Raw genomic sequence first — 23,480 nt, forward strand, 5'->3', positions numbered from 1 at the left:
ATGTTGGCCACTGTTGGAAACAGGATACTGTCTGTCCCATTATGGCAACTCTTATGTTCCTTATACTCAGTTCACCAGATGCATCCTAACTAAAGGCATCTGAGAAGTGTTACAGTCCTGATCCCTGGTGATGTGTATACCTGATGAATATCATAAGCCAAAAATTTTACAGACATGTCACAACAGCAATTAGGTGGGCCCCTCAAACCAACTACCCCTGTAACAACAAAGCAGAGGCAAAAGGGTTTTGTTTTTTTAATCAAGCAAAATGAGCCCAAAAGTACACCAGGACAAAAGACCTGAAAAATAAAAAACAAGACCCCAGGGACCCAAACCTGGGCCTAATAGACCGGTAAGGCTGCATTGTCCACTATCTTCTGGGAGACTGAGAAATATTGACTGGCAAATGCACAGGGGTTTTATACAGTATTCAGGATCAGTGTTCTCAGTCTCCATCTGCTGGTAGGTGAGCATAACCCAAGTGTCTTGACCAGTTTGGAAGGCCACTAAAGAATCATCTTGTTACATATGATGCATTTTATTATACCTCACTTTGGGTAGTTTTTAGAGGAGCAATTTATATATATGGAGGAGTATAGCGATTAGAGCAGTGAACTGTAAATCAGTGTAGTGTATAACTTAATTTCCAGTACTAATGAAAAAGGTGTGAAATAAATATAAACGCTTCTAAAAACAAAACAAAACAATAAAACAACCAAACAAGTGTGAAGTTGTGAAACGCACTGCCACTTACCTACTTTAATGAGATGCAGTAGCTGTTCAGATGGTGCACACACACACTGTGGTTTTATCTCATTGATCAAACCATTGGCAATATTAATGTAACCATCATAAAGCAGCTGACTGATCATCAACTTATAGAGCTGCTGGCGATCTTTTAGGCTTATTTTGTACCTATACATTGTGAACAGAATACCTATAAAAGCAAATATTTGGCATTAGTCAGGAGAAATTAACTTTTGGTATAATGTCAAATAGGTGAATACTGAAGGCTAGCAGTAAAGGGAGTTCAATCTGACACTGCCATGACATGCCACAGGGCTCAGTCCAGTTCTTTACAACATTTTTGTATGTGACATTGTGAAAATCGAATAAGTCCCTAAAAGTGCATAAGCCATTAATTAAGACAGACTTGGGAAAATCCATCATTTATTCAAGGGATAAGCAGCATAGAATCTGTTTTACTCTTTTGGTATCCTGCCAGGTACAGTATTTGTGATCTGGATTAACCACTGTTGGAACAGGATACTAGACTTTATTGATCTTTGGTTTGTCGCAGTATGGTGATGCTTATATTCTTAAAGACTTGTGGAAAATATCAAAATCTGCAAGGATAATAAAACTTGAAGATTGGTATTGAATTTAGCAGTTGAACATGCAAGGAAAGTGGGCTTGGAGTGATATATTTCACTATATTTATGAAGAAAAAGCAAACAGCTAAAACCAAAATATTGCTTGGATGAAAAGACTGAGGAATGACTATCAAGAAAAGTGAGATGATGGTGCCTCTTGATGAGTCCCTGGTGATATTTCATTTGAAGTACAGTAAACAATTTTTGAAGATCTCGCCTTCAAACAGGACTAAGTTGGTGTAGAAAATAGCTACCAAAATGGTCAGTGTTCTCTGTCATAAAACACTCAAATAGGTATTATTTAGAAGAAAATAGGGAGGAGATTTGATACAGACATTAAACACTTCCATGGTATAAATGTAGTAAGTGGGCTTCCTTCAAATTCCAAAGTTCTTGAATGAGTTACAGGAAGACTATGAAATTGAAAGAAATATTTCTTTATGGAAAGGGTGATGGATGGGTGGAAATGGGAACCATTATGTGAATTCAACTATGGCCAATTTCTGTCGATCCTTTTCCTTTGTGTTCATAAAAATTTGGAATGATCTTCCTTCTACAGTCAGACTTCTCCCTCACTTATCAACTTTCCACAAAGTACTGAAGACATACTTAGGGCTCCTTTTACAAAGACGCACTAGCAGTTTAACGCACGTAACACCATGCGCTAAACAGCCGGCCAAACTAACCGCTACCGCCTCCTCTTGAGCAGGCAGTAGTTTTTAGGCCAGCGCAGGGGTTAGCGCGTGATGAAAAGTCACACGCGTTAACCCCGCTAGTGCGGCTTAATACAAGAAGCCCTTATTTCAGAAATTTATTGACTCCTCTTCTTCAAGCTAAATGACTACAGAAGAAAGTTTTGTTCTAATCTTTTGTATTTTTTTTACTAACATTTTGTTAACAGAGTCAAGCCCTCTTGTAGGGATGAATCGTTATATAAAACCAAAGATTAGATTAGACATGAACAAGCATACAGAATTTCTGAGGGAGAGAAAGGGATTATGAAGTTTAGAAATATTATAAATGGGCTGACAGAGTAGGTCATAGGCTTCAGTGTTCTCCCTAGGGCCTTTTAGCCGGGCGGTCCGCAAGGGTAATTTAGATGACCAACCAGCTAAATTCTGTTGCTGCCGCCACTGCTCAACATTAAAAAAACCCAAAACAAAACAGCTTGGAGATTTCAGCCTTAGCCCATAGCAAACTTATGCTCCGGGGCTCTAAAGTGTGTGTGCCGGCTTCCCTTCTCTTCCCTCCGAAACCAGAAGTTATGTCCGGGGGGGAGGGGGGAAAAGAAGAGAAGGGAGCTGGCACACACATGTTGAGAGGCCCAAAGCATGCGTTCGCTAGGGGCTAAGGCGAGAGACAGCTTACAATTTATTCTTCTTGCTGCCGGGTCCTGCCTACTTTCTGTTTCCGCGAAGGCAGGACCCGGCAACATTTCTCCCAATAGGTCATTGCGATCTTGGGCCGATCAGCCTTCCTCTCCCTGACGGCAGAATTGACGTCAGGGAGAGGAATTCTGGTCGGCCCGAAGCAGAGAAAGCTTGGGGTGGCGGCGGCATTGGGGCCTGTTATCCAATGGCCACGGCAGTGGCAGTGGCTTGGGGGAGGGCAGGAGACTTCTGACCCGATTTTTTTTTTTTCCCCTACTCATTCAGGATACTGTGTGACCTGTAACAAAAGCATACACTTCTGATATACTTGTACTGTTCTGAGCCCCATTTTCTTTAGATGCACTTAAAAATGGGGAATTTGGAAACTTGCTTGAAAGTGACCCAGTTCTAGTGCAGGAGACTGAAAGCAGATTTCTCAAAGTACTCTGCCATAGTTGTTTGTTGTTTTTTTTAGTACTCAGAAACCTCAGGCAGTTTTCCTTTCTGTCAGTGGTTAATACAAAGTAGTCATTAAAACTGGAATACTGTACTAAATGCTAAGAAGGTCATAAATGGGCTTCTTAACGTTTTGTGCACACTAAGCTTTAGTAAAAGAGCCCCAAAATAATAATTAAAAAAAAAAAAATATTTATTCATTTTTGAAATCCAATACATAGTGCAACAGAGAGAGAGGCATAAGGGGGAAGGATACTGGATGGAATTGGGTTGGAGGGAACGAAAGGGGGCAGATGCTAATGGAAGTGGGGGGAAGGGAGAGCAGAGAGTGAAATGCCAGACCATGAGGGTGTGGGAGAGGGAAGGGAAGAAGAGCAGAGAGATGCCAGACCATTGCAGGAGGGAAGGGAAGAAGATGGATGCCAGAATAATAGGGGTGAAGGGAGAGATGGAAGGGGAATACAAGGAGAGAAGATGCCATATAGAAGGGGCAGAGAGAGGGTAGACAGTGGATGAAAGGAAGAGAGTGACAAGACTATGAGGAAAGCAGAAACCATAGAAGACAATGTAGAAAAAAAATTCTATTTATTTTTTTGTTTAGGGGAGCTGCATTGCTGTTTCTGTGGTGTTGCATTATATGCAGAGTCCAGCTTCTTGGTGGTTCAATTTAAACTTTGTCTACATTTTTCTATTTATCCACCCTTTTACAAAACTGTAGAGCGTTTTTTTAGCACTGGCCATGGTGGTAATTGCTCAGAATTCTATGAGAGTCTGAGCTGTTATCACCATGGCTAAAAACCACATTACAGTTTTGTAAAAGGGAGAGGGGTTAGTTTGTGATTACATATTCCATACTAGGCGAAGGTGTTTTCTGTGTTATGTGTGTTCGAAAGACATGGTTTTCAGTTAGGATTGACTGTGTAGGATTGATCTGTACTAGTCTGGCTTGTTTAATTTTACAATGGGTGTATTGATGTACTGCTCACTGCAATATGTAAGATGCTGCCTTTTCCTAGGTACACTCTTGTGTGATGTGTGGATTGTTACTAAAAATCATGTTTTTCATACAGATGGGGGGGTGTCAAAAAATGATGGGCCTCGGGTGTCACATATGCTAGGTACACCACTGCCTTCATAGTTTATATCTAATCCACAAGCCTGCTTTTAGGACCTACAGGGTATGTATCCCTCTGATTCATGACAATTTCACTTCTCATGTTATCTTATCCATTCTTTTTATTATACAACTGCCCAGATAAGCATCATTCTTTGACGTGATTGGACCTTGAAAACTAATAGCAACAGTGTTCTCCCCAGAAATTTTTTCCAGCCATGAAAAACATTTGCTGCATTTAGTGTGCCACAAAAAACATTTGCTCCGTTTAGTGTGCCGGAGTTAAAAAAGTTTGAGAAACGCTGCTCTATACCATTTGAAAGAGGGCAAATATCTAATTATTCACTTCTAGAATTGGATATTTCTTAAATTTAATAAAAAATTATGGAACAAGTGTCAAACCTTAAGAAAGGCAGTCATATTGTGCATTGGAAAATAACTAATAATAATTAACTAATACAAATAGTACACATTTAGGGCTCCTTTTACTAAGCTGCAATAGCAGTTTTACTGTGCGCTTAGCTCGCGCAGAATTGCCGCACGTGCTAGACGCTAACGCCAGCATTGAGCTGGCGTTAGTTCTAGCCATGTAGCACGGCAATTCTGCACACACTTAAAATGCTATTGCAGCTTCTTAGTAAAAGGAGCCCTTAATTTTCCCACCACCAAATTTCTCCGTCCCGCCCCACCCAGCTACTTTTTCATGCAACCCGGCTGGAAAAACTTTCTGGGGAGAACATTGGGCTTTTTATCTGCCCTTCTTTTCAACACAATTATATTACAAACAAACATATATCTAACAACATTCTGGACAATTTTATGCAAAAAAACCCCAACAACCCAAGCATACCACCTGCATTATTATTCGACTGCAGTTTTTTAATCTTAGTAAATAAAAATCAGCAATTCTGCATATTTATCAATTCAGACTCATTTAGTTCAGCTTACTATTAGAATTATTTATTATTTCTATAGAACTACCAGCCAAACATAGCACTGTACATTAAATATGCAAGAAACAGTACCTGCTCAAAAGAGCTTACAATCTAACGATGGCAGACATTGGTGAAAAAATGGTGAATCAATATATGCTTAAGAATCATCTTTTTGTATTTATTATGCACATGCTTACAATGTCCATACTACTTTCACGTTTAACTACCTGCTAGAGTGGAAATCAAACAACCAATTAAAACGTGCCTCATAGCAGCACTAAACCAACAAGAGTAAAGTAATTTATTATAACAAGGAGACAGGAGCAGGGCAGAAATACCCCCAGGTGATTCATCACAGCAGGGGGGAGGGGGTGAGCAAAGTCAGTCAAAATTCTTCATAAATTGCTTTAAAAATCTTTAACATACCGTAGTAGCACCATTTTCTTCCTAGTGCAGTTTAGTTTACAGAATTACAGGTTATGACCAAAATTCATTCACACTTTCATGAACACTTATTAAAGAAATAAAACAGTGTCACAAATGAAGCCACTCTGATAAACATGCTACTTGACTGGGAGAGCTGTGGCCACCTCCTGTTGGTAATTCATAGGAAAATACTAGTGATCATAAAAAAAAAGTAGTTTGGGCACCAATCTGAAACAAGTAACCAAATGTATTCACTAGTTCACAGATTAATAAAGCAGTTCTTAAGAAGTAAGTCAACTCAGCCACATTTTATATCCACAATTGTCAATAGGCCCTTAAATAGTATCTGATACCCCATGGGTAGGCAATTCCAGTCCTCGAGAGCCGGAGCCAGGTCAGGTTTTCAGGATATCCACAATAAATATGCATTGAAAGCAGTGCATGCACATAGATCTCATGCATATTCATTGGGGAAATCCTGAAAACCCGACTGGATGGCGGCCCTCAAGGAGGGACTTTGAGATCCCTGCCCTATAACTATGAAAGGAAAGGAAAGAAAAGAACATAGAGCAGACCTCGGACACCACAACATAAAAGAAACAAGGAAGGGTCCCTTTTCTTTAATCACTCGCCACTGGGAAAGAAAAGAAAGCACAGCACAGGCTCTTCTAGTCACTGACAGAAGGGAGTTCGTTAAACTTGATAAGCCATCGTTAAGCAATCCCATCACAGAAGTTTACAAATAACACAAAATAATGTCAGAAAGAAAAGTCAAAAGAAAGAAAATCGTCGCGAGCTTCTTTTCACAGGGAAGCAGAGGCGAAACATCCCCATCCTCCTTCCCATTGACTATGAGTGACATGGAATGAACAGGATAGAAACCCTCCCAGTCACGACATGAACACAAAATACGTTCTGTATTAACTCCTACAATGCTCCCCACAGGCACCACCACATAATCACGTACAATAATAAAATACCAAACACAAAAGCCTTCCGAAAACTCACACTCTCCCCCTCCCGCCTCACCACAGCAATGGCGCGTCTCCAAAGCAAAGAGCGTGCGCGCGTCTACGTCACAACAGAGTGACCGACTCGCACAGATGACATAAGAGCTTACGGGCCAAAACTGGTCAGTAAGCAAGGCTAGGCAAGTGTCCGCGTAAGCTCTTCGGACCTAAGCCCGAGTGGGCGCCAACACATTTCTGCGGCAATTTCAAGGCCAGCGCCAGTTAAAGAAAGTACTAAAGGGTCGGCTTTGGGTTTGTTTGTTTGTTTTATTTCCGGCACGCCGGTAGCTTCCCGACTAACGACAAGCAAGCGTCTGGCGTCATTTGACGTTTGATCGTTGCTCGGCAGCGTGCGACCGGCAACCAATAAGGAGCCACCTTTGGGTTTACTGCGGCCAATAGGAGCGCGGAGCGGTTTAAAGGTATTTAAAAGCGGGACGTTTGAATTTCAAACGTAAATTCCTTAGAGTGGGAAGAGAGGGCTGTGAGCTGGCTGTGGGTCGGTTAGTAGCGGTATACTTTTTGTTCAGTAATGTTTTTCTTAGTTTTAGTACGAGAATGAGGTTAAGGATTTCTTGGTTAAAATTTGTACCGTGGCGATCTAGACAAGTTTATAATTGGGTATGGCTTTCCACCCAAAGTAGCTAAAAGGGGAACGTTGTTTAGTTTGTCATGGCTTTTGGTAAGTTTTAACTTACATGGTGCATAGGTGCAAAAACACATACTTGGAAATGTGTCTACACTTTTCCTGCAAAAGGGAATAGAGACACGTCTAATTACTAATTAATAGCTAACTTTTCTATTTTGGGATGCTGTAAAATATAACTGGTAGATGGTTGCTATAGCTCTCAAGTGAGAAGTAATTCTAAATTGGGTTAATGAAATTCTTATAGCCGAATTTAAATCTAAACTTTCTGGTGCTTTTAAAAACCATTTAAAACATTTTTTGAAATGTAGTTGTAAGGGGTTGGATGTAAAAAGTCATATAAACTTTGAAATTAGTTTATGTAACAATTAATTCAAATAACAAGTGTAGTAAACGATTGCAGCTTTAAAACTATGGTCTGTCTAGCTTGCTCAGTAAGGTGACAACGATAGTATTTGTCTTGGTACAGGTTACATCCTATGCTTCTTCTAGAGTGTGAAAGTACATGTTACTTTTGCTTTAATTCTATTCTCTTGCTATGGATCCATCCTCTTCATAAATTTCATTATGGTTTTTCTCTATGTCTTCCATTGGGAGGTATCCACCTTTCTATGCTGAAGTATTTCCTGACCTTGCTTTAAAATTTATCCCCTTACAACAGTGCTACAGTACAAACTATGCTACAGTGAGATTCTGGGTGTGCTGTGAGACGGTGGTGAAGAGGAGAGGTGCGGGCAGGATGTCCCTCTGATGGTGAGAGGCATGTCCTATAAGTAGTCAGTCAGCTCCTCTCTGCACTCCCCCCTGGCAAATCAGTTTTTTAGGGTTAGCAAGCTTAGGGCCTCTGTGCATGCACAGATAGTGTGGTGATGTTACACGTCATGTAGATGTCTGTAGTTGCTCGGAGGCCCTCCAGCTGCAACCCTGAGTTTAGTGTGCCGCAGCTTGAAAAAGCTTGCTAGACTCTGCCTTACAGATTTTCATGTCTTAGATCTAGTTTTTCCTATTTGATACCTTTCAAATATTTACCTGTCTGTATTCCTTCTCCCTGCCTCAGGAGTATGCATGTATGTATGTCTCATCATCATTGTGAAAATGAATTGTTGCTATGGGATACGTGCTGAAACAGTCTCTGTATCAAAATGATTTTCACCGCAGAAGACCAAATATTGTTAAAGAACTTGGGCTTAGATTCACTAATCGTCCAAACCGTGTGCGATCCATTTCCGTTTGCATGTAGGCTGACAAATTCACTAAAGGCCTGCATGCAAATGGGGATGATCGTTAACACGGCCCCTACCCACGGCCAGGATCACTAGAGAGCGATCCCCACTCATGCGCGCACCCTGACAATAGTGACAGGAGAAGCAGCCTCCTGTCATTGCTGTCAGGGCTCAGCCCCGATCTCTTCTGCCTGCCCTGATCTCTCTTGCCTGCTTGCCAGACTCTCCTGCTCTCTGCCGCCGTTCCCTGCAGTGCAAACCTGTGGTTTTAAAGCGGGCCTGCACTGTGGGGAACGGCGACAGAGAGCAGGAGAGTCCGGCGAGCAGGCAAGAGAGATCAGGGCAGGCAGGGGACCCTACACTAGCCCCACCCTCCGGCCCGACATACCGACCCTGCCGGACACCCCCAGACCCCGATATCTCCTGCCTGCCCTGATCTCTTCCTCGTCCTCCCACAGCATGGCCCTTGCCCCACCCCCCTTCTGGCATGGCCCACCCACCCCCGGATCTAAAAAGTTGGGAGCAGGAAGAGTGCTCAGTCCCTGGGAGGAGCCTGAGGTGATGATGGGCGGGGCCTAAGGCCGCTATTGCCCGAACGCAGGAGGACTTTTCTCCTTCTCCCGAAGGTTGGCGTAAGAGCAGGAGGGTCCGAGCACCCCCCTGCTCCCAACTATTTTAAAGGTACCTTGGTGGGCCGGGCCAAGGGGTGGGGAGCCTAGGAGCAGGAGGGACTGTGCACCTCTCCTGCTCACAACTTTTTGGTGCCGTGGGTGGGCTGTGCCGGTCGCAGGGAGGGCGAGGGTCGGGGGTGGGGGGGCACGTTTTCTTCGGGGAGGGGCGCATTTGTGTGTGGATACATTTTTTATGACAGGCCTGCCTGTCTTTTTTTATTTTATTATTTTTTTTTATGGGGCAGTTATTTTGTGTGTGTAACACACGCAAAATATCTGTGCCATGGTGAAAAATGAATAAAAAAGACAGGCAGGTCTGTCAAAAAAACCTGCAGACCTGACGATAACTCAGTTACCAACAGGTCTGCAGCAATTGGGTTTGCTAATAGTAAAACCTGATTCAAAATAGCCAAGCAATTTAGTGAATCAATCGCTTGGCTATTTTGCATGGGATTTTGCTAATTTGCATGGGAGGATCACTACAGGTTTGCTTAGTGAATCTAGCCCTAGGTACTGCTAAAATGTTACAGGAGTCAACAATTGTTGGAGAGTTCCCACAGAAGGGCTGGAACAAAAATGGCCTTGATGTGCTGCTATGCAAGAACTGAGCAACTGGCAATGTGGATCATAAGCCAGCCAGCAGATGACCTGCTTGATTTCACACCCAAGAGCAAGTTGATGATGTATGTGATATTGTACTGAGCAAGGAGGACATGCCACAAACACAGTGAACATTTCACCAAATAGCAAGAGAAGCAGAAGTAAGCCAGACCACTGTGGTTAGGATAATTCATGACAATCTGAAATTAGTGTCTTAAACGTGTACCCAAGAGTTAATTTTATTCAACAAAGACACGCCTGAAATGGTATAACCAGCTTTTAACCAAATACCCAGAGCATAGCATTAGCTTCATCTGGTTTACAGATGAAGATATTTACTGTAGATCCACTGATTTAACACAGGGTTTCTCAACTTGTGGTATGCGTACTATAGGGGGTACACTGGCTGACCCCCGCTGCAGCTTGCCCCATTTAATTATCCGCTGCAGCTGCTCACCGCCCACCCACTCTATTTAATTATCCCCCACTGCAACTCCAGGAAGGGCCAGGTGGCCCACAAGCCTTCCCCCAACATCCGAATTGACGTTGGTTAGGGAAGGGAGGCTTGTGGGCCGCCTGGCCCTTCCCAGAGTTGTGGCGGGAGATAATTAAATGCAGATGGCGACGGCAGACCGGGAGGGAGGAGGAATCAGCGGCCCTCACTGCCTTTGTGCCAAGTTTGTGCCTGGAGGGGGAGGTCTTCACTACTTTTCAGCCTTTGTCTTTCATCCCTCCCTGCTGCACCGAAGCCTGGCAGAATGATCGTCTATACAGGCCTTCAACAACACTGAAGCATGAGGTTAATGCCAAACACCTACTATGGACTTTCCTGACTTTCAGCCAATTAGCCATGGTCTTGGTCACAATCTCGAGACTTGGATTCACAGATCTGTTCATCGATCCTGGGGTTAAGCTCAATGACACGTATTAACATGTTGTCCTCTTGATGCAGAAGCTGTTGCCAGCAATCCATCACATGTCAAGAGGCTACTTTATCGCCCAAAAGGACAATGCCCCAGCACATCTGGCAAAGAACACCGTAGAAATGCTACATCGGAGATCCCAGTCTTCATCGATCCTTCAGACCTCTAGCCTGCAAATTCCAGACTTAAACTCAGTTGACCACCAGATTTGGGAGCTGATACAGGAATGTGTCTACAAGACAGCGATATCTTGACGTCAAAGATCTTAAATAGCGCTTCATCTCTGACTGAGCTGAAGCAAAGTGTTGTTGACAAGTCTGTAGATTTCAGTGGTGGTCAAGGCTGAGGGTGTGCATTCGTGTGAATGGCTTACACTTTGAACATCTACTTAATTGAAACATTAATTTTTGACTTTTACATTTTTCTACAAAATACGCCATAAAACTTTTTGACGTGTTTTATTCAGTTCACAATTCATTTTTACAAGGTACTGTTGTGGTGTGGGGGGGAATATTTACAACATTTTACATCAACTCCAGACCCTTCCTTCTTCCCTCAGGTCTGCAGTTGCTTTTCTACAAGCGAGATAGGAGCATGGAGGGGCATAATTTTTTTAAAAAATGTCTCTTAAGTCCCCTTTTGGCCTGAAAGTAGCAGCAGGGAAAATGTCCATTCTCAAAAAAAAGTCCAAAATGAGTTGTTTTTTTTGTTTGTTTGTTGCTGGGGTTTTTTTATTTTTTATTTTTTGAGAATGGCCTACCTCTATGTTCAGCAGTTTAATTACCCAGACCACCACTATGTCTAACCTTAGAACACATTATCAACAAAAAATAGCCCAAGTCCCAAATGCCCAAAACAAGGAGGGGCCAGTCCTTCGCCTAAAAGCTGGATTCTGTAACTGGTGTTTGTCAAAAACACCGGTTACAGAATCCCCCTCCCCCAGCCCCTGCAACGATCGCAGCAGGAGAAATGATTCATCTCCCCTATCACAATCCCCACCCCCTGAACTGCTACGACCTGCGGTAGGAGAGATGCAGAATCTCTCCTGCCGTGGTTTGTGGCAGTTCTGGGGATGGGGTTTCGGAATTGGATCACGATACCAATACTGGCAGTAGGGAGCCCAACCCCTCCTGCTGAGACATACCCGTACCCCCCACCCCCAAAATAATACTGGCAGGAGGGAGCCCAACCCCTTCTGCCAAGACACACCCACGACCTCTCCTAAAATATGTGCAGGAGGGATCCCAATCCCTCCTGCCCACGGCGCACCTCCCCCACCCATCCCTAAAATATGGGCAGGAGAGTTCCCAGACCCTCCTGTCCATGGTGCATCCCCCTACCCTAAAATATGGGCAGGAGAGATCCCAGGCCCTCCTGCCCACGGCACACCCCACTTCCGAACTCCGCAACCACACCCAACACACACTCCTTCACTTATGGTAAGTTGGACGGACAAGTCCCAAGCCTGGCAGGCCCGCCATCCTCTGAATGGCAGGCCTTAGGGCCTGATTGGGCCAGGCGCTTAATGCCCTACCCACAGGAGAGGCCTTAGGTGCCTGGGCTAACCAGATTTGGGCCAGGTGCCTAAGATCCCATCCACAGGAGGGGCCTTAGGCACCTGGGTCCCTCCTTTGGGCGGGGCCTTAGGCACATGAGCTCAGTTGGCCCCATGTGCCTAAGGCCCCAACCACAAGAGGGACCTAAGGCAACTGGGCCAATTCCTGTGGGTGGGGCCTTAGGCGCTAGGCCCTAGGGCCCGCCATTCAGAGCATGGTGGGGTGGATGGGCTTGGGACCCGTCCAACTTACCGTAAGTGAGGGGGTGGTCACAGGTTTGGGGGAGGTGTTCGCAGAGGGCCACGCCGTGGGCAGGAGAGCCTGGGATCCTTCCTGCCTGTATTTTAGGGTGGGTGAGGGGTGCACTGTGGGCAGGAAGGCTTGGGATCCCTCCTGTCTGTATTTTAGGGGGGGGGTCGCAGGTGCAACTCGGCAGGAGGAGTTGGGTTCCCTCTTGCCGGTATTGTTTCAGGGTGAGGGGGTGGATCGCAATCGCAGCAGCGGAGATGAGCCATCTCTTCTGCCACGATCATTGCAGTGAGGGGTGGGCAGGTTTCCTGGGCTGCTGAGATGATCGCGGGGGCTGCTGAGGTGATCGTGGCAGCTGCAATCAGCTCAGTGGCCCCTTTTCGGAACTTATACCTGTTTTGACTTGGTTTAAGTCAAAACGTATAAGTTCAGACTGGGCAACCTGCTTAAGTTTTTGGTTATACTTGCTGGTCTAGGTCAGCACCTTCCCGCCCTTTCCCTTCCTCTAAAAACACCTCTTTTCGCTCTAGGCGTTTAGAGACAGGATAGCCTAAGCTACGTCTAAAGCCAGCTTTGATTGTCGGTACTTGGATGATCTGGCTTTTTGATCATCCAAGTACTGATTTAGGCCACTTTTTGGACGTTATTTTTATTTTTTTAGATTATAAGCTCCCTAGTGTCTTCTGCTCGTGTTCTTCTACTCGGTATTTTTATGTTTTTTGCATCTTCGTGCTGCAGAGGATCCCCGCGGGGATAGCTCTGATTGTGAGAGATTAGACTTTGTGGATAAAAGTCTGTTTCCAGGGGGTTGGCCGCCTTGCAGTGCACTCTCTGGCAAGCATGCACCTTCAGATCAAGGGCTTGGGGACCGTTGAATTAGCTCACCTCAGGTTTGTCTGCTGGTGGGTTTCAGTGCCTGGGAACGAAGCCAACTGCATTCCTCCACCAGATTGAGCGTGTAGTGTGTGTTGTGAATAGTGGAGGTTCCCGGCTGTGGATAGTGGAGGTCCCCGGCTGTGAAGAAAAATATAAATTACTAAAAAACATCAGCTATAAAGAGGCAAATGAGATCCAAGAATAAGAAATAATTAGTAAGGAAGTTGCCAATTAGAGAAATACTCTTAGCCAGTCATCTACAGCAGTGGTTCCCAACCCTGTCCTGGAGGAACACCAGGCCAATTGGGTTTTCAGGCTAGCTCTAATGAATATGCATGAAGCAAATTTGCATGCCTATCACTTCCATCATATGCAAATCTCTCTCATACATATTCATTAGGGCTAGCCTGAAAACCCGATTGGCCTGGTGTTCCTCCAGGACAGGATTGGGAATCACTGGTCTACAGTAAACATAGGAATCATATAAAACATTATCTCTAGTTCTAAAAAAAAGATAGTGAGAGAGATATATAATAATCCAGCTACTTAAGGATAAAAAAAAATTGAGGGTGAAACAATCAAATGATTACAAGGGAAACAGTATGAAGCTGACTTCCAGGACCTGTATCCTGGCCTAAAAGGCCGCACCACATATAGGTTAAACATAGTAATTATGACTTATCTCTACAATTACTGCCTATTACAGTTAATTATCCAACTGTGCCCAGAGGTTACCTAATTTCTTTTTCTGTTGTAAAGGGTACATTAGGCTTTACAAGTGTGTTGCTTCCATTCATCCATGAGGTTTGCAGAAGGCATCTACATTTCTCAACTCTGCCTCCTTGTGTCACTGGGCAGTGCCTCAGTTCTCAGTTCTTTATTTCCGCAAGCGAGAAGAGAAGATGTTTTGTTTTGTTTTTATGGGGGGAGGGGTTTTTTTTTGTTTGTTTTTTTGTTTTTCCATCTGCTCTGCATCCGATTTTTATTATTTTTGAGTGGTCATCCAACCTTTTAAGATTCCTGACAGTACAGGGGTTCCCAGGATTCCTGGGACAGCTCTGCCTGGGAGAAGATAGTCTCTGGATCAGAGGGCTGTAGCTATGGGGGGGCAATGTAGTTTTTCAATGACTACATACCCTATGTGTAGAAGAGCGTTGTCGTGAATGAGTGGCCCAGCCAAGAGCAACTGAGGTTGGGGGTTTATGCATTTTTCTACGCATTTTTTGTAAAAAAAATCACAGTACACTGCTGTGACACTTCTTCCACATGGAACTTTGTCTGTGATGATGCCTTCATGATCATAAGCAAAAATCATCTTTTTTTTTTTTTTTTTACTTTTGAGCTCGTCTAAATTTTTATCCCAGGACAAGTAGGCAGCATATTCTCGACATGTGGGTGACGTCATCCACGGAGCCCCGTTGCGAGACAGCTTTTCAAGCAAACTTGATTGAAGATCTAAAAGTTTGCCAGTGCTGCATCACGCATGCGTGTGCCTTCCCGCTCCACTAGAGGGCGCGTCCCCTCCTCGTGGTCTTCAGTTCTTAGTTTTCCATGGAGCCAGAAAGCCCTGTCTCTCTTCTCTGCGATCCTGTGCCTTTCTTGCACCGTGGCTTCTTTTCTTGTTTTCGAGTCGGAAGTCGCTGGATTTTTTTTTTCATTCCATATAACCAAAAAAAAAATTTTTTTTTGTTTTCGGTTCTCTTTGACCGGGGCGTCCCAGTCTTTTTGTGGCCGCTCGGCCTCGCCTGTGCTGTGGCCCCCTCTCTTTGCCTTATGTCCCGGCCTCTCACCGGGTTTAAAAAGTGCACGCAGTGCAGTCGGGTTATCTATATCACGGACCCGCACCGTTGGTGTATCCTTTGCCTCGGTGTCGATCACCCCTCGGACTCCTGATCTCGTTGCACCACCCTTCAGCCTCGGGCTCTTCGTCGGCGCCGGGCGAAGATCCTCGACCTCTTCACCATGGAAGATGGTGACACCTCGGCCTCGACGTCAGCCTCGAAGACCTCGGTCCCGGGCAAATCTCCCTTGGCCTCGAAGTCCTCGGGACCCCGGCTTCCAAGACCTCGGCCTCGGGTAAGTCTCCTCTTCCTTTTTCAGGTTCAGCTCAACTACCAAAGAAGCCTTCCTTGGAGTCTCTGGCCACCCAGGCAGCAAGCGTAGTTCTGACGGCCTCGAAGAGACCTACTTCCAAGCCTGCCTCCACTTCAAGGGAATACTCTGCATCGAGGTTGCCCTCGGAGTGCAATGGAGCACCGGTTCCTCCAAACCCTATGGACTCCATGCCGATGTTCGAGGATATGCTTAAGGCTATTTTAACCTCGCAGATCTCCTCTGCTTTGGCCTAACTTGCCTCGACCTCGCTCGTTGCAGACCAGCCTGAGCGTCGCACCGGGGACTCTCGAGGCAAGTTGCATTGGTCTAGACACTAGTCCTCGAGTGATTTCTCACCAGTTCCATTGAGGCGGACTTCTACCGCCCTCCGGCCTTGGGTGAAGCACCGGTCGAGATGTGCCTCGTCCTCGAGGCGGAGAGCTGCGAAGCAGCCCAGGGATTCTCCCCCGAGGCGAGGTCGGTCCCCGGGTCCCTGCACTACGGGGTCCATTAAGCCGTCGGACCTCGTCCTGTCTGTCCCCTCTCTTCTCCCGCCCCGGTCTCCAGTCCGCGGAGCGCCGAGGTCGAGGACTCCCGCCTCCCTCCAGGGTCGACCAATTTCTTCTCCCTGGGGCTCATCGGAGTGGACTGCCCGGTTCTCCGTTCCTCGGACCCTGGGATCTTCACCTTCCCGGGTTTCTCGACGCAAGCAGTCGTCGACTCCTTGTTCTTTCAGTGGGGCCTCCTCACCGTCCATGCTTGTGGACACTGATACCCCGGCGCAGTATTCGAGGGAGGCATCCCCCTCATTTTCTGCTGCCCCGAAGTCTCGCTCGGCTTCCCTCCGGGAGTGCTTTCTGCGGGTAAGCTGTCCTCCTTCACCAAGTTTGTGTTGGACATGGGCAAGGCGCTTCAATTGTACCTCCAGTCTGATTCCAGGTACACCCGGGAATATTTGGAGGAGATGGAGCTTCCTTATCCTCCTAAGGAATCCCTTCGTCTTCCTTTGAATCCGGTTTTGCAGCAGACCTTCTTCTGGAATCTGGAGACTTCTTATGCTATCCCGGCTATTCCATCCAAAATGGAGTCCAGGTACCGGACGGTCCCCTGTAAGGGCTTTGAGAAGGCTCAGCTCTCCCATTAATCTCTGGTTGTGAATGTCTTCCCTGAAGAAGTCTAATCCTTCATGAGTCTATGCCACTGTACCCCCGGGCCGGACTATGGACAAGTTTGGCAGGCGCTTGTACCAAAACTCGATGATGGCCAATAGGGTGCTGAACTACAACTTCATGTTCACCTCCTACCTTAAACAGTGCATTAAATCTATGCCCTCATTTCTGGAGGACTTGCCGGTCCGCCGCCAGGCGGATTTTCGCCGGCTCCTAGATACCTTGTCGCAGATTCGACTTTATATGTTTCAGGTGTCATATGATGCCTTTGAACTCTCCTCCAGGGTTTCCGCTTTTGCAATAGCCATGCGCCAATTGACTTGGCTTCGCATCGTGGACATGGACCCGAATCTGCAGGACCGGCTGGCGAATCTCCCTTGCTTGGGCAACGAACTCTTTGATGACTATCGAGGCAGCCACCAAGTGCCTCTCTGAGCGTGAGCTCTCCTTTGCCTCGTTGGTACGGGCCAAGGCAAAACCCGCCCCTCTGAAGTCATTTAAGTTGCCCCCCCCTCCCGGCGCTACCCCCAGAAGTTGACGCCGGGGTTTTCCAGGCTACCTCCTCGGCGCCAGCAACAGCAGAGGGCCCCTCAGAAACCTCAGGCTCCGGTGACGGCTAAGCCCGCGCTGTCCTTTTGACTATCTGGGTTGGGGCGGACCGGCCCCTTCCGTCTTCGAGCCTTCTCCTCGTTGGGCTCTGATCACGGTGGACAATTGGGTCCTCTCCATCATCCGGGAGGGATATTCTCTGCATTTCTGGGTGCCGCTTCCGGCCCGGCCCCCAGGAGAGTGTCCTTCGAACAAAGCACAAGTCCCCCTTCTTCTCAAGGAGGCCCATGCCCTCTTTCATCTCCGGGCGGTAGAGGAAGTCCTAGTGTGTCAAGGGGGCTCGGGGTTTTACTCCCAGTACTTTCTGGTTCCCAAAAAGACCGGGGACCTGCGCCCTATCCTGGATCTTCAAGAGCTGAACAAGTTCCTGGTCAAGGAAAAGTTCCGTATGCTCTCTTCCCCTGTTGTACCCCCTGCTGGACGAGGGGGACTGGCTTTGCTCCTTGAACCTCAAAGGCCTACACTCGCATTCCAATCCACCCGGCCTCTCGCAGGTTCCTTCGGTTTCAGGTAGAAGTCCTTCACCTGCAGTATCGGGTCCTCCTGTTTGGGCTCCCTTCGTCCTCCCGGGTGTTCACTAAATGTCTAGTGATGGTAGTGGGGGCCCTGCAGTCGCAGGATCTTCAGGTGTTTCCGTACCTCGATGACTGGCTTGTCAAAGCGCCATCGCGGGAGGGGTTTATTTCAGTGACCCAATGGACTATTTTCTTCTTTCAGAATCTGGGCTTTGAGGTCAACTTTCCAAAGTCTCAGTTGAGCCCTTCTCAGTTTCTGCAGTTCATTGGGGCGGTGCTGGACACGGTTCGCCTCCGCTCGTTCCTGCCTCAGTCTCGGCAAACTGCCCTTATCCGCCTGTGCCGGAGGGATGCCCTTCAGTCCACGACCTCCGCCAAACAGATGATGATCCTGTTGGGCCACATGGCCTCCACGGTTCATGTGACTCCATTCGCCAGGCTTCATCTCCGCATACCGCAGTGGACCCTGGCATCCCAATGGCGACAGGACCGGGATTCTGCCTCTCGGCGCATTACGGTGACTCCCTCCTTAAGGCATTCACTCCGCTGATGGACGCGCTCTTCCAATCTTTTGAGAGGTTTGCTCTTTTTCGTGCCACTGCAGAAGGTCCTCACAACGGACTCCTCCGCGTATGCCTGGGGGGCTCACCTCAACGGCCTCCGGACCCAGGGTCTTTGGTCGAGCGCTGACTGTCGGTGCCACATCAACCTGTTGGAGCTTCGGGCCATTTTCTATGCCCTGGTCGCCTTTCGTCATCTGCTTCAGGATCAGGTTGTCCTGGTGCGCACGGACAACCAGGTGGCAATGTATTATGTGAACAAGCAGGGGGGTATGGGTTCCCTGTCTCTGTGTCGGGGGAGGCTCTTCGGCTCTGGGAGTGGGCGATCAGCCACAACATCTTCCTTCGAGCGATCTATATCCAGGGAGAACACAACTGCCTTGCGGACAGGTTGAGTCGTCTTCTCCAGCCTCACGAGTGGTCGCTCCATGCCTCGATTCTGGGCCAGGTGTTTGCTTGATGGGGGACGCTGCAAATAGATCTGTTTGTTTCCCCCCCCAACCACAAGCTGCCTTGCTTCTGTTCCAGGATTTACTCCCCCAGATCGTCTCGAGGCGGATGCTTTCCTGCTGGATTGGAAGGGTCGGTTCCTCTATGCGTTCCCTCCTTTTCCTTTGATCTTGAGGACTCTCGTGCAGCTCAAGTCAGCTCGTGCCACCATGATCTTGATAGCTCCTCACTGGCCCCGGCAGCCGTGGTTCTCCCTTCTCCTTCAACTCTGTGTCGGAGAGTCTCTGCTGCTGCCTGTGTTTCCTTCTCTGCTGTCTCAGAGTCGGGGTTCGCTGTTGCATCCCAATCTGCAGTCTCTATGCTTAACAGCTTGGATCCTCTCCACATGCCTCCCTCCTTCGGCTTCTCTCAGTCGGTGAGGGATGTTCTCGAGGCCTCTCGGAAGAGCTCCACTCGATAATGCTATTCCCAGAAATGGACCAGATTTGCTGCGTGGTGTGCTGAGCACTGCATGGAGCCACTATCTGCCTCCTTGCCTTCCGTGCTGGATTATCTGTTCCACTTGTCTCGGTCTGGCCTCAAATCAACATCTATTCGAGTCCACCTCAGTGCGATTGCTGCCTTTCATCAGCCGCTTGATGGGAAACCGCTCTCCGTCCATCCAGTGGTTTCCCGATTTATGAAGGGCCTCTTCAATGTTCATCCTCCAATCAAGCCCCCTCCGGTGGTTTGGGATCTTAATGTGGTTCTGGCTCAATTGATGAAACCTCCCATTGATAATGCTCATCTGAGGTACCTCACTTGGAAGGTGGTGTTCCTGGTTTCTCTCACGTCTGCTCGCAGTCAGTGAGCTGCAAGTGCTGGTTGCCGACCCGCCTTTTACTGTATTTCATCATGACAAGGTGGTCCTTCGTACTCATCCCAAGTTCTTGCCCAAGGTGGTTTCGGACTTTCACCTCAACCAGCCCATTGTCCTTCCAGTGTTTTTTTCTGAAGCCCCACTCACATCTGGGTGAGGTGGCGCTTCACACCCTTGACTGTAAGAGGATGTTGGCTTTTTACCTCCAACGCACCCAGTCTCATCGGACGGCTCCTCAGCTCTTCCTATCTTTTGATCCCAATCAGTTGGGCCGCCCTGTTTCCAAGCGTACCTTGTCCAACTGGTTGGCTGCTTGTATTTCCTTCTGCTACGCTCAGGCTGGTCTCCCGCTGCCGGGTCGAGTCACGGGGCATAAAGTCAGAGCGATGGTGGCTTCTGTCGCTTTCCTCAGGCCTATTGAGGAGATCTGCAAGGCCGCCACATGGTCCTCAGTTCATACATTCACCTCTCACTACTGTATGGATACCTTTTCTAGGAACGACGGCTGGTTCGGCCAGTCTGTTTTGTGTAATCTGTTCTCCTAAATTGCCAACTCTCCCACCGTCCCATCCTGGTTAGCTTGGAGGTCACCCACATGTCGAGGATATGCTACCTGCTTGTCCTGGGATAAAGCACAGTTACTTATCGTAACATGTGTTATCCAGGGGACAGCAGGCAGATATTCTCGCAACCCTCCCACCTCCCCGGTTTGGCTTCTTTGCTAGCTATCTGAACTGAAGACCACGAGGAGGGGACGCGCACTCTAGTGGAGCGGGAAGGCACACGCATGTGTGGTGCAGCACTAGCAAACTTAGATCTTCAATCAAGTTTGCTTGAAAAGCTGTCTGCGACAGGGCTCCGTGGATGACGTCACCCACATGTCAAGAATATCTGCCTGCTGTCCCTGGATAACACCTGTTACGGTAAGTAACTGTGCTTTTTGGTCATGGGGAAGATGGAGCTCTCCACTCGTCATTGAAAAACTATGCAAATACATCTGGGAGGTGTTACCTCATGCTCCCTACAGTCCAGACATAAGTCCACCAGACTTTCAACGTTTTCCAAAGTTGAAATAACCTATGTGTGGACATCATTTTGCACCTCTTGAAGAGCTTTCTTCCACCGGGACTCGAGCCATTCGGCAACTGGACAAAAACGGTGTCTTGGATGGAGTAATTAAGCTTCCTGGACGTTGGGACTCGGTCATTGCAAAGCAGGGAGACTATATTGAAGGATTGTAAAGAAATACTTGAAAAAAAAATAAAACCTATTAAAAAAAAAAAAAGTGTGCATTATTTATGAAATGACCCTCTTATTTTGATGTTCCTGTAATCAGTCTGGTTGCTGCATTCCCCCCCCCCAGCACCTAAATTTAGTCCCCACTTAATAGCATAACCTACTAAGGGCTAGATTTAATATCTTAAAAATTGCCACACAAAAATATTGGTTACCGTACTTTTGACTCATGGTTTCATATATTTCATACTTTTATAAGAAAATGAACTATAAATATGTTGCATGGTATATAATGCCCACACTTTATTTTTGTAACGTTCTCTTTTAGGGCATCATGGACAAAACTGCTAAAGAAAATCGAAATGGGTTTTCAGGATATGGTATTAGGGTAAGTATCAACATGCTGCAGCAGACTTTTTCACCAGATCTAAGATGTTTTGTCTTGTTTGGTGTCTACTCCAGACCATTTACAATGAGAATGACACAGAGAAAAGGTTGTTCCCTTCACCGCTCTGTCTCCGTTAGCTAATCTAATGCTCTGCTTTATATACTGAGACATCAGTCCAAGAAAGCTCGACTCGGTTTACAATAATTAAACTTAACAAATAAAAACCATAAAGAATAAGAGAGACTAAGTTTCGGAAGATTAATTTTCAAAGTGTTTAGCAAATGGTTTTTAAAGATTTATGAAAAATTTGAAATGAACCGGAACTCTTTAAAAGGAGTGAAAGATCATTTCAAAGTTGAGAGAATGTAAAAATCTTGACTCTTTTTATTCCTTTCTTGGAAGGGAGAGATAATTTAAATTGTTGATTACCTCTTGCAAAGGAAAATCTGTATACATTCCAAGATAAAGGAAGGAGAGGAATAGAGATAGCTCTGGCTGTTCCCATCCTCACAAGCCTTGAATGGTTGTAATTTTTATATTGAAATCAAAATAAGTATATACAGTGGAACCTTGGTTTACGAGCATAATTCGTTCCAGAAGCATGCTCGTAAATCAAGTTACTCGTATATCAAAGCGAGTTTCCCCATGGGAATGAATGGAAACTCGCTTTGATTCGTTCCACCAACCCACCTGAGGCTACCGGCGCTGCTCCATCACCCCCTCCCCCCCCACTCTAATTGGCATCGCACACCCCCCCCCCCCCCACTGCCCGAGAACCGCATCGCACCCCCGTGCTGAAAGCAGCATCTTCCCGCCCTTCCTCTCAAACACGCTCTTTACCCCTTCTGCTGGTTGTGAGAGTGAAAGCAAGCTCCCGCCTCTTGCCTGGTCAGGGCCTTGAGCATGCGCAGATGTTGGAAAATGATACTTTTATTCTGTATTGCTGTACAAGGTACTCTGTAAAACAGATGACAGGTTTAAAATATTTGATCCAAAAACTTTGGGGGAGGTTGGTAAAGCAGCCTTCTACATGTAGGTGCTCTTATATACTTTAAGCAATTCTGAACACCAATTGGCAGGTGAGAATATGTATGGAACATTCTAACTTATCCAATGAACACTTTATAAAACAAAATTGCATAGGAAATTGTGTAAGGCTTATTAACCAGAATTTTTATTTGTGCATACATTCATGTGTACTGAAACAAACTTTTTTTCCCTGTAAGATATCAAGAAGTGATGGTGCAAAACGTGTCCCTATAACGCAACAGCAGACTATTAAGAGCAAGTCATCTGCTGGTAATGCTCCACAGCGAGTCTTGGTAGCCTCCAATGCCCCACATCATGTTCCTCCCCAGGGACAGGCTCCAAAGCCTGTAACTTTAAATCCAAAGTTGGCAGGTCAACCACAGCAACCCCAAGCAGCAGTGCAGCCTAGCGACAAACAGGTGGGACATGAAACCTCTCTGCAAGCACAACAGAATCAAGCACCTGGTAAGCAACTTCAAAACCCTTCTTCCTTAGCATCCCTCTAGACCGGTCCAGACACTTTAAGTTTATAAACTACCAGCAGATGGGGGTTGAGAGCTTCTTAGCTTGGTAAACCTTTATTATCCTCTATGCATTCCCCAGCCAACCAGTATTTGTACTGAGCAGATGGCGTGATATAGCCTGTGCAGTGTACTTCTGGTCAAGGTAGGCCAGTAAGTGGAGGGTTTCTTGGCCCTGGTAGGACAGTTATAGCTTTTTATATTTTCTTCTCTCCCACTCCAACCCACAAAAAAAAAGCCACCCTAAATCAAGGGAAGGAAGATCTGAGGCATTTTGATAAAGGGTGGCCCCTTTGTTTGCCTTGGGGCATTGATAACCTAGCCAAGGTCCCTCTCTCCTCTCCCCTCCACTCTGCTTGCACTTTCACAACTAAGTATGCACTTATATGCATAGGTGCTAATAAATTCTAGATGTTTACATGCACACTGTATAAATGCAGGTGATTATAGAATTGATCTTACATTACATCCACCCCCTCATCATTCAAATGTCTTGGTAGAATTACTTGGCTACTTGAGAGCATATGGGGAAACTTAATCTCTGCTGTATTTAGCAAAATAAACTAGGTCATGCATCCCTGTAGAGTATTGGGAAAGCTTTTTGTTTAAATTGAGTATTTGC

At 46.4% G+C, this 23,480-nt stretch overlaps 2 protein-coding genes across 8 annotated transcripts in view; one reads left to right on the forward strand and one right to left on the reverse strand.

Moving 5' to 3' along the window:
- Positions 1-6,834, reverse strand: part of CSTF1 (cleavage stimulation factor subunit 1) — a 34,644-nt gene extending 27,810 nt beyond the window's left edge. The window contains exons 1-2 of one of the 4 annotated variants that reach the window (XM_033914068.1): positions 6,704-6,834; positions 755-937 (exon numbers count right to left, since the gene is read on the reverse strand). In XM_033914068.1, the coding sequence (XP_033769959.1) occupies positions 755-923 (169 nt within the window). In that variant the 5' untranslated portion in view covers positions 924-937; positions 6,704-6,834. Of the gene's footprint in view, positions 1-754; positions 938-6,641 lie in introns of those variants that run through there. The other 3 variants (XM_033914069.1, XM_033914070.1, XM_033914071.1) reach the window with 3 other exon arrangements.
- A 117-nt stretch (positions 6,835-6,951) lies between these two features.
- Positions 6,952-23,480, forward strand: part of AURKA (aurora kinase A) — a 71,142-nt gene continuing 54,613 nt past the window's right edge. Inside the window, exons 1-4 of one of the 4 annotated variants that reach the window (XM_033914072.1) lie at positions 7,130-7,187; positions 7,992-8,083; positions 21,249-21,308; positions 22,535-22,802. In XM_033914072.1, coding sequence (XP_033769963.1) covers positions 8,081-8,083; positions 21,249-21,308; positions 22,535-22,802 — 331 coding nt within the window. In that variant the 5' untranslated portion in view covers positions 7,130-7,187; positions 7,992-8,080. The other 3 variants (XM_033914073.1, XM_033914076.1, XM_033914075.1) reach the window with 3 other exon arrangements.

This window comes from Geotrypetes seraphini, chromosome 11 (genome assembly GCF_902459505.1).
Source record: "Geotrypetes seraphini chromosome 11, aGeoSer1.1, whole genome shotgun sequence".
NCBI lineage: Eukaryota > Metazoa > Chordata > Amphibia > Gymnophiona > Dermophiidae > Geotrypetes > Geotrypetes seraphini.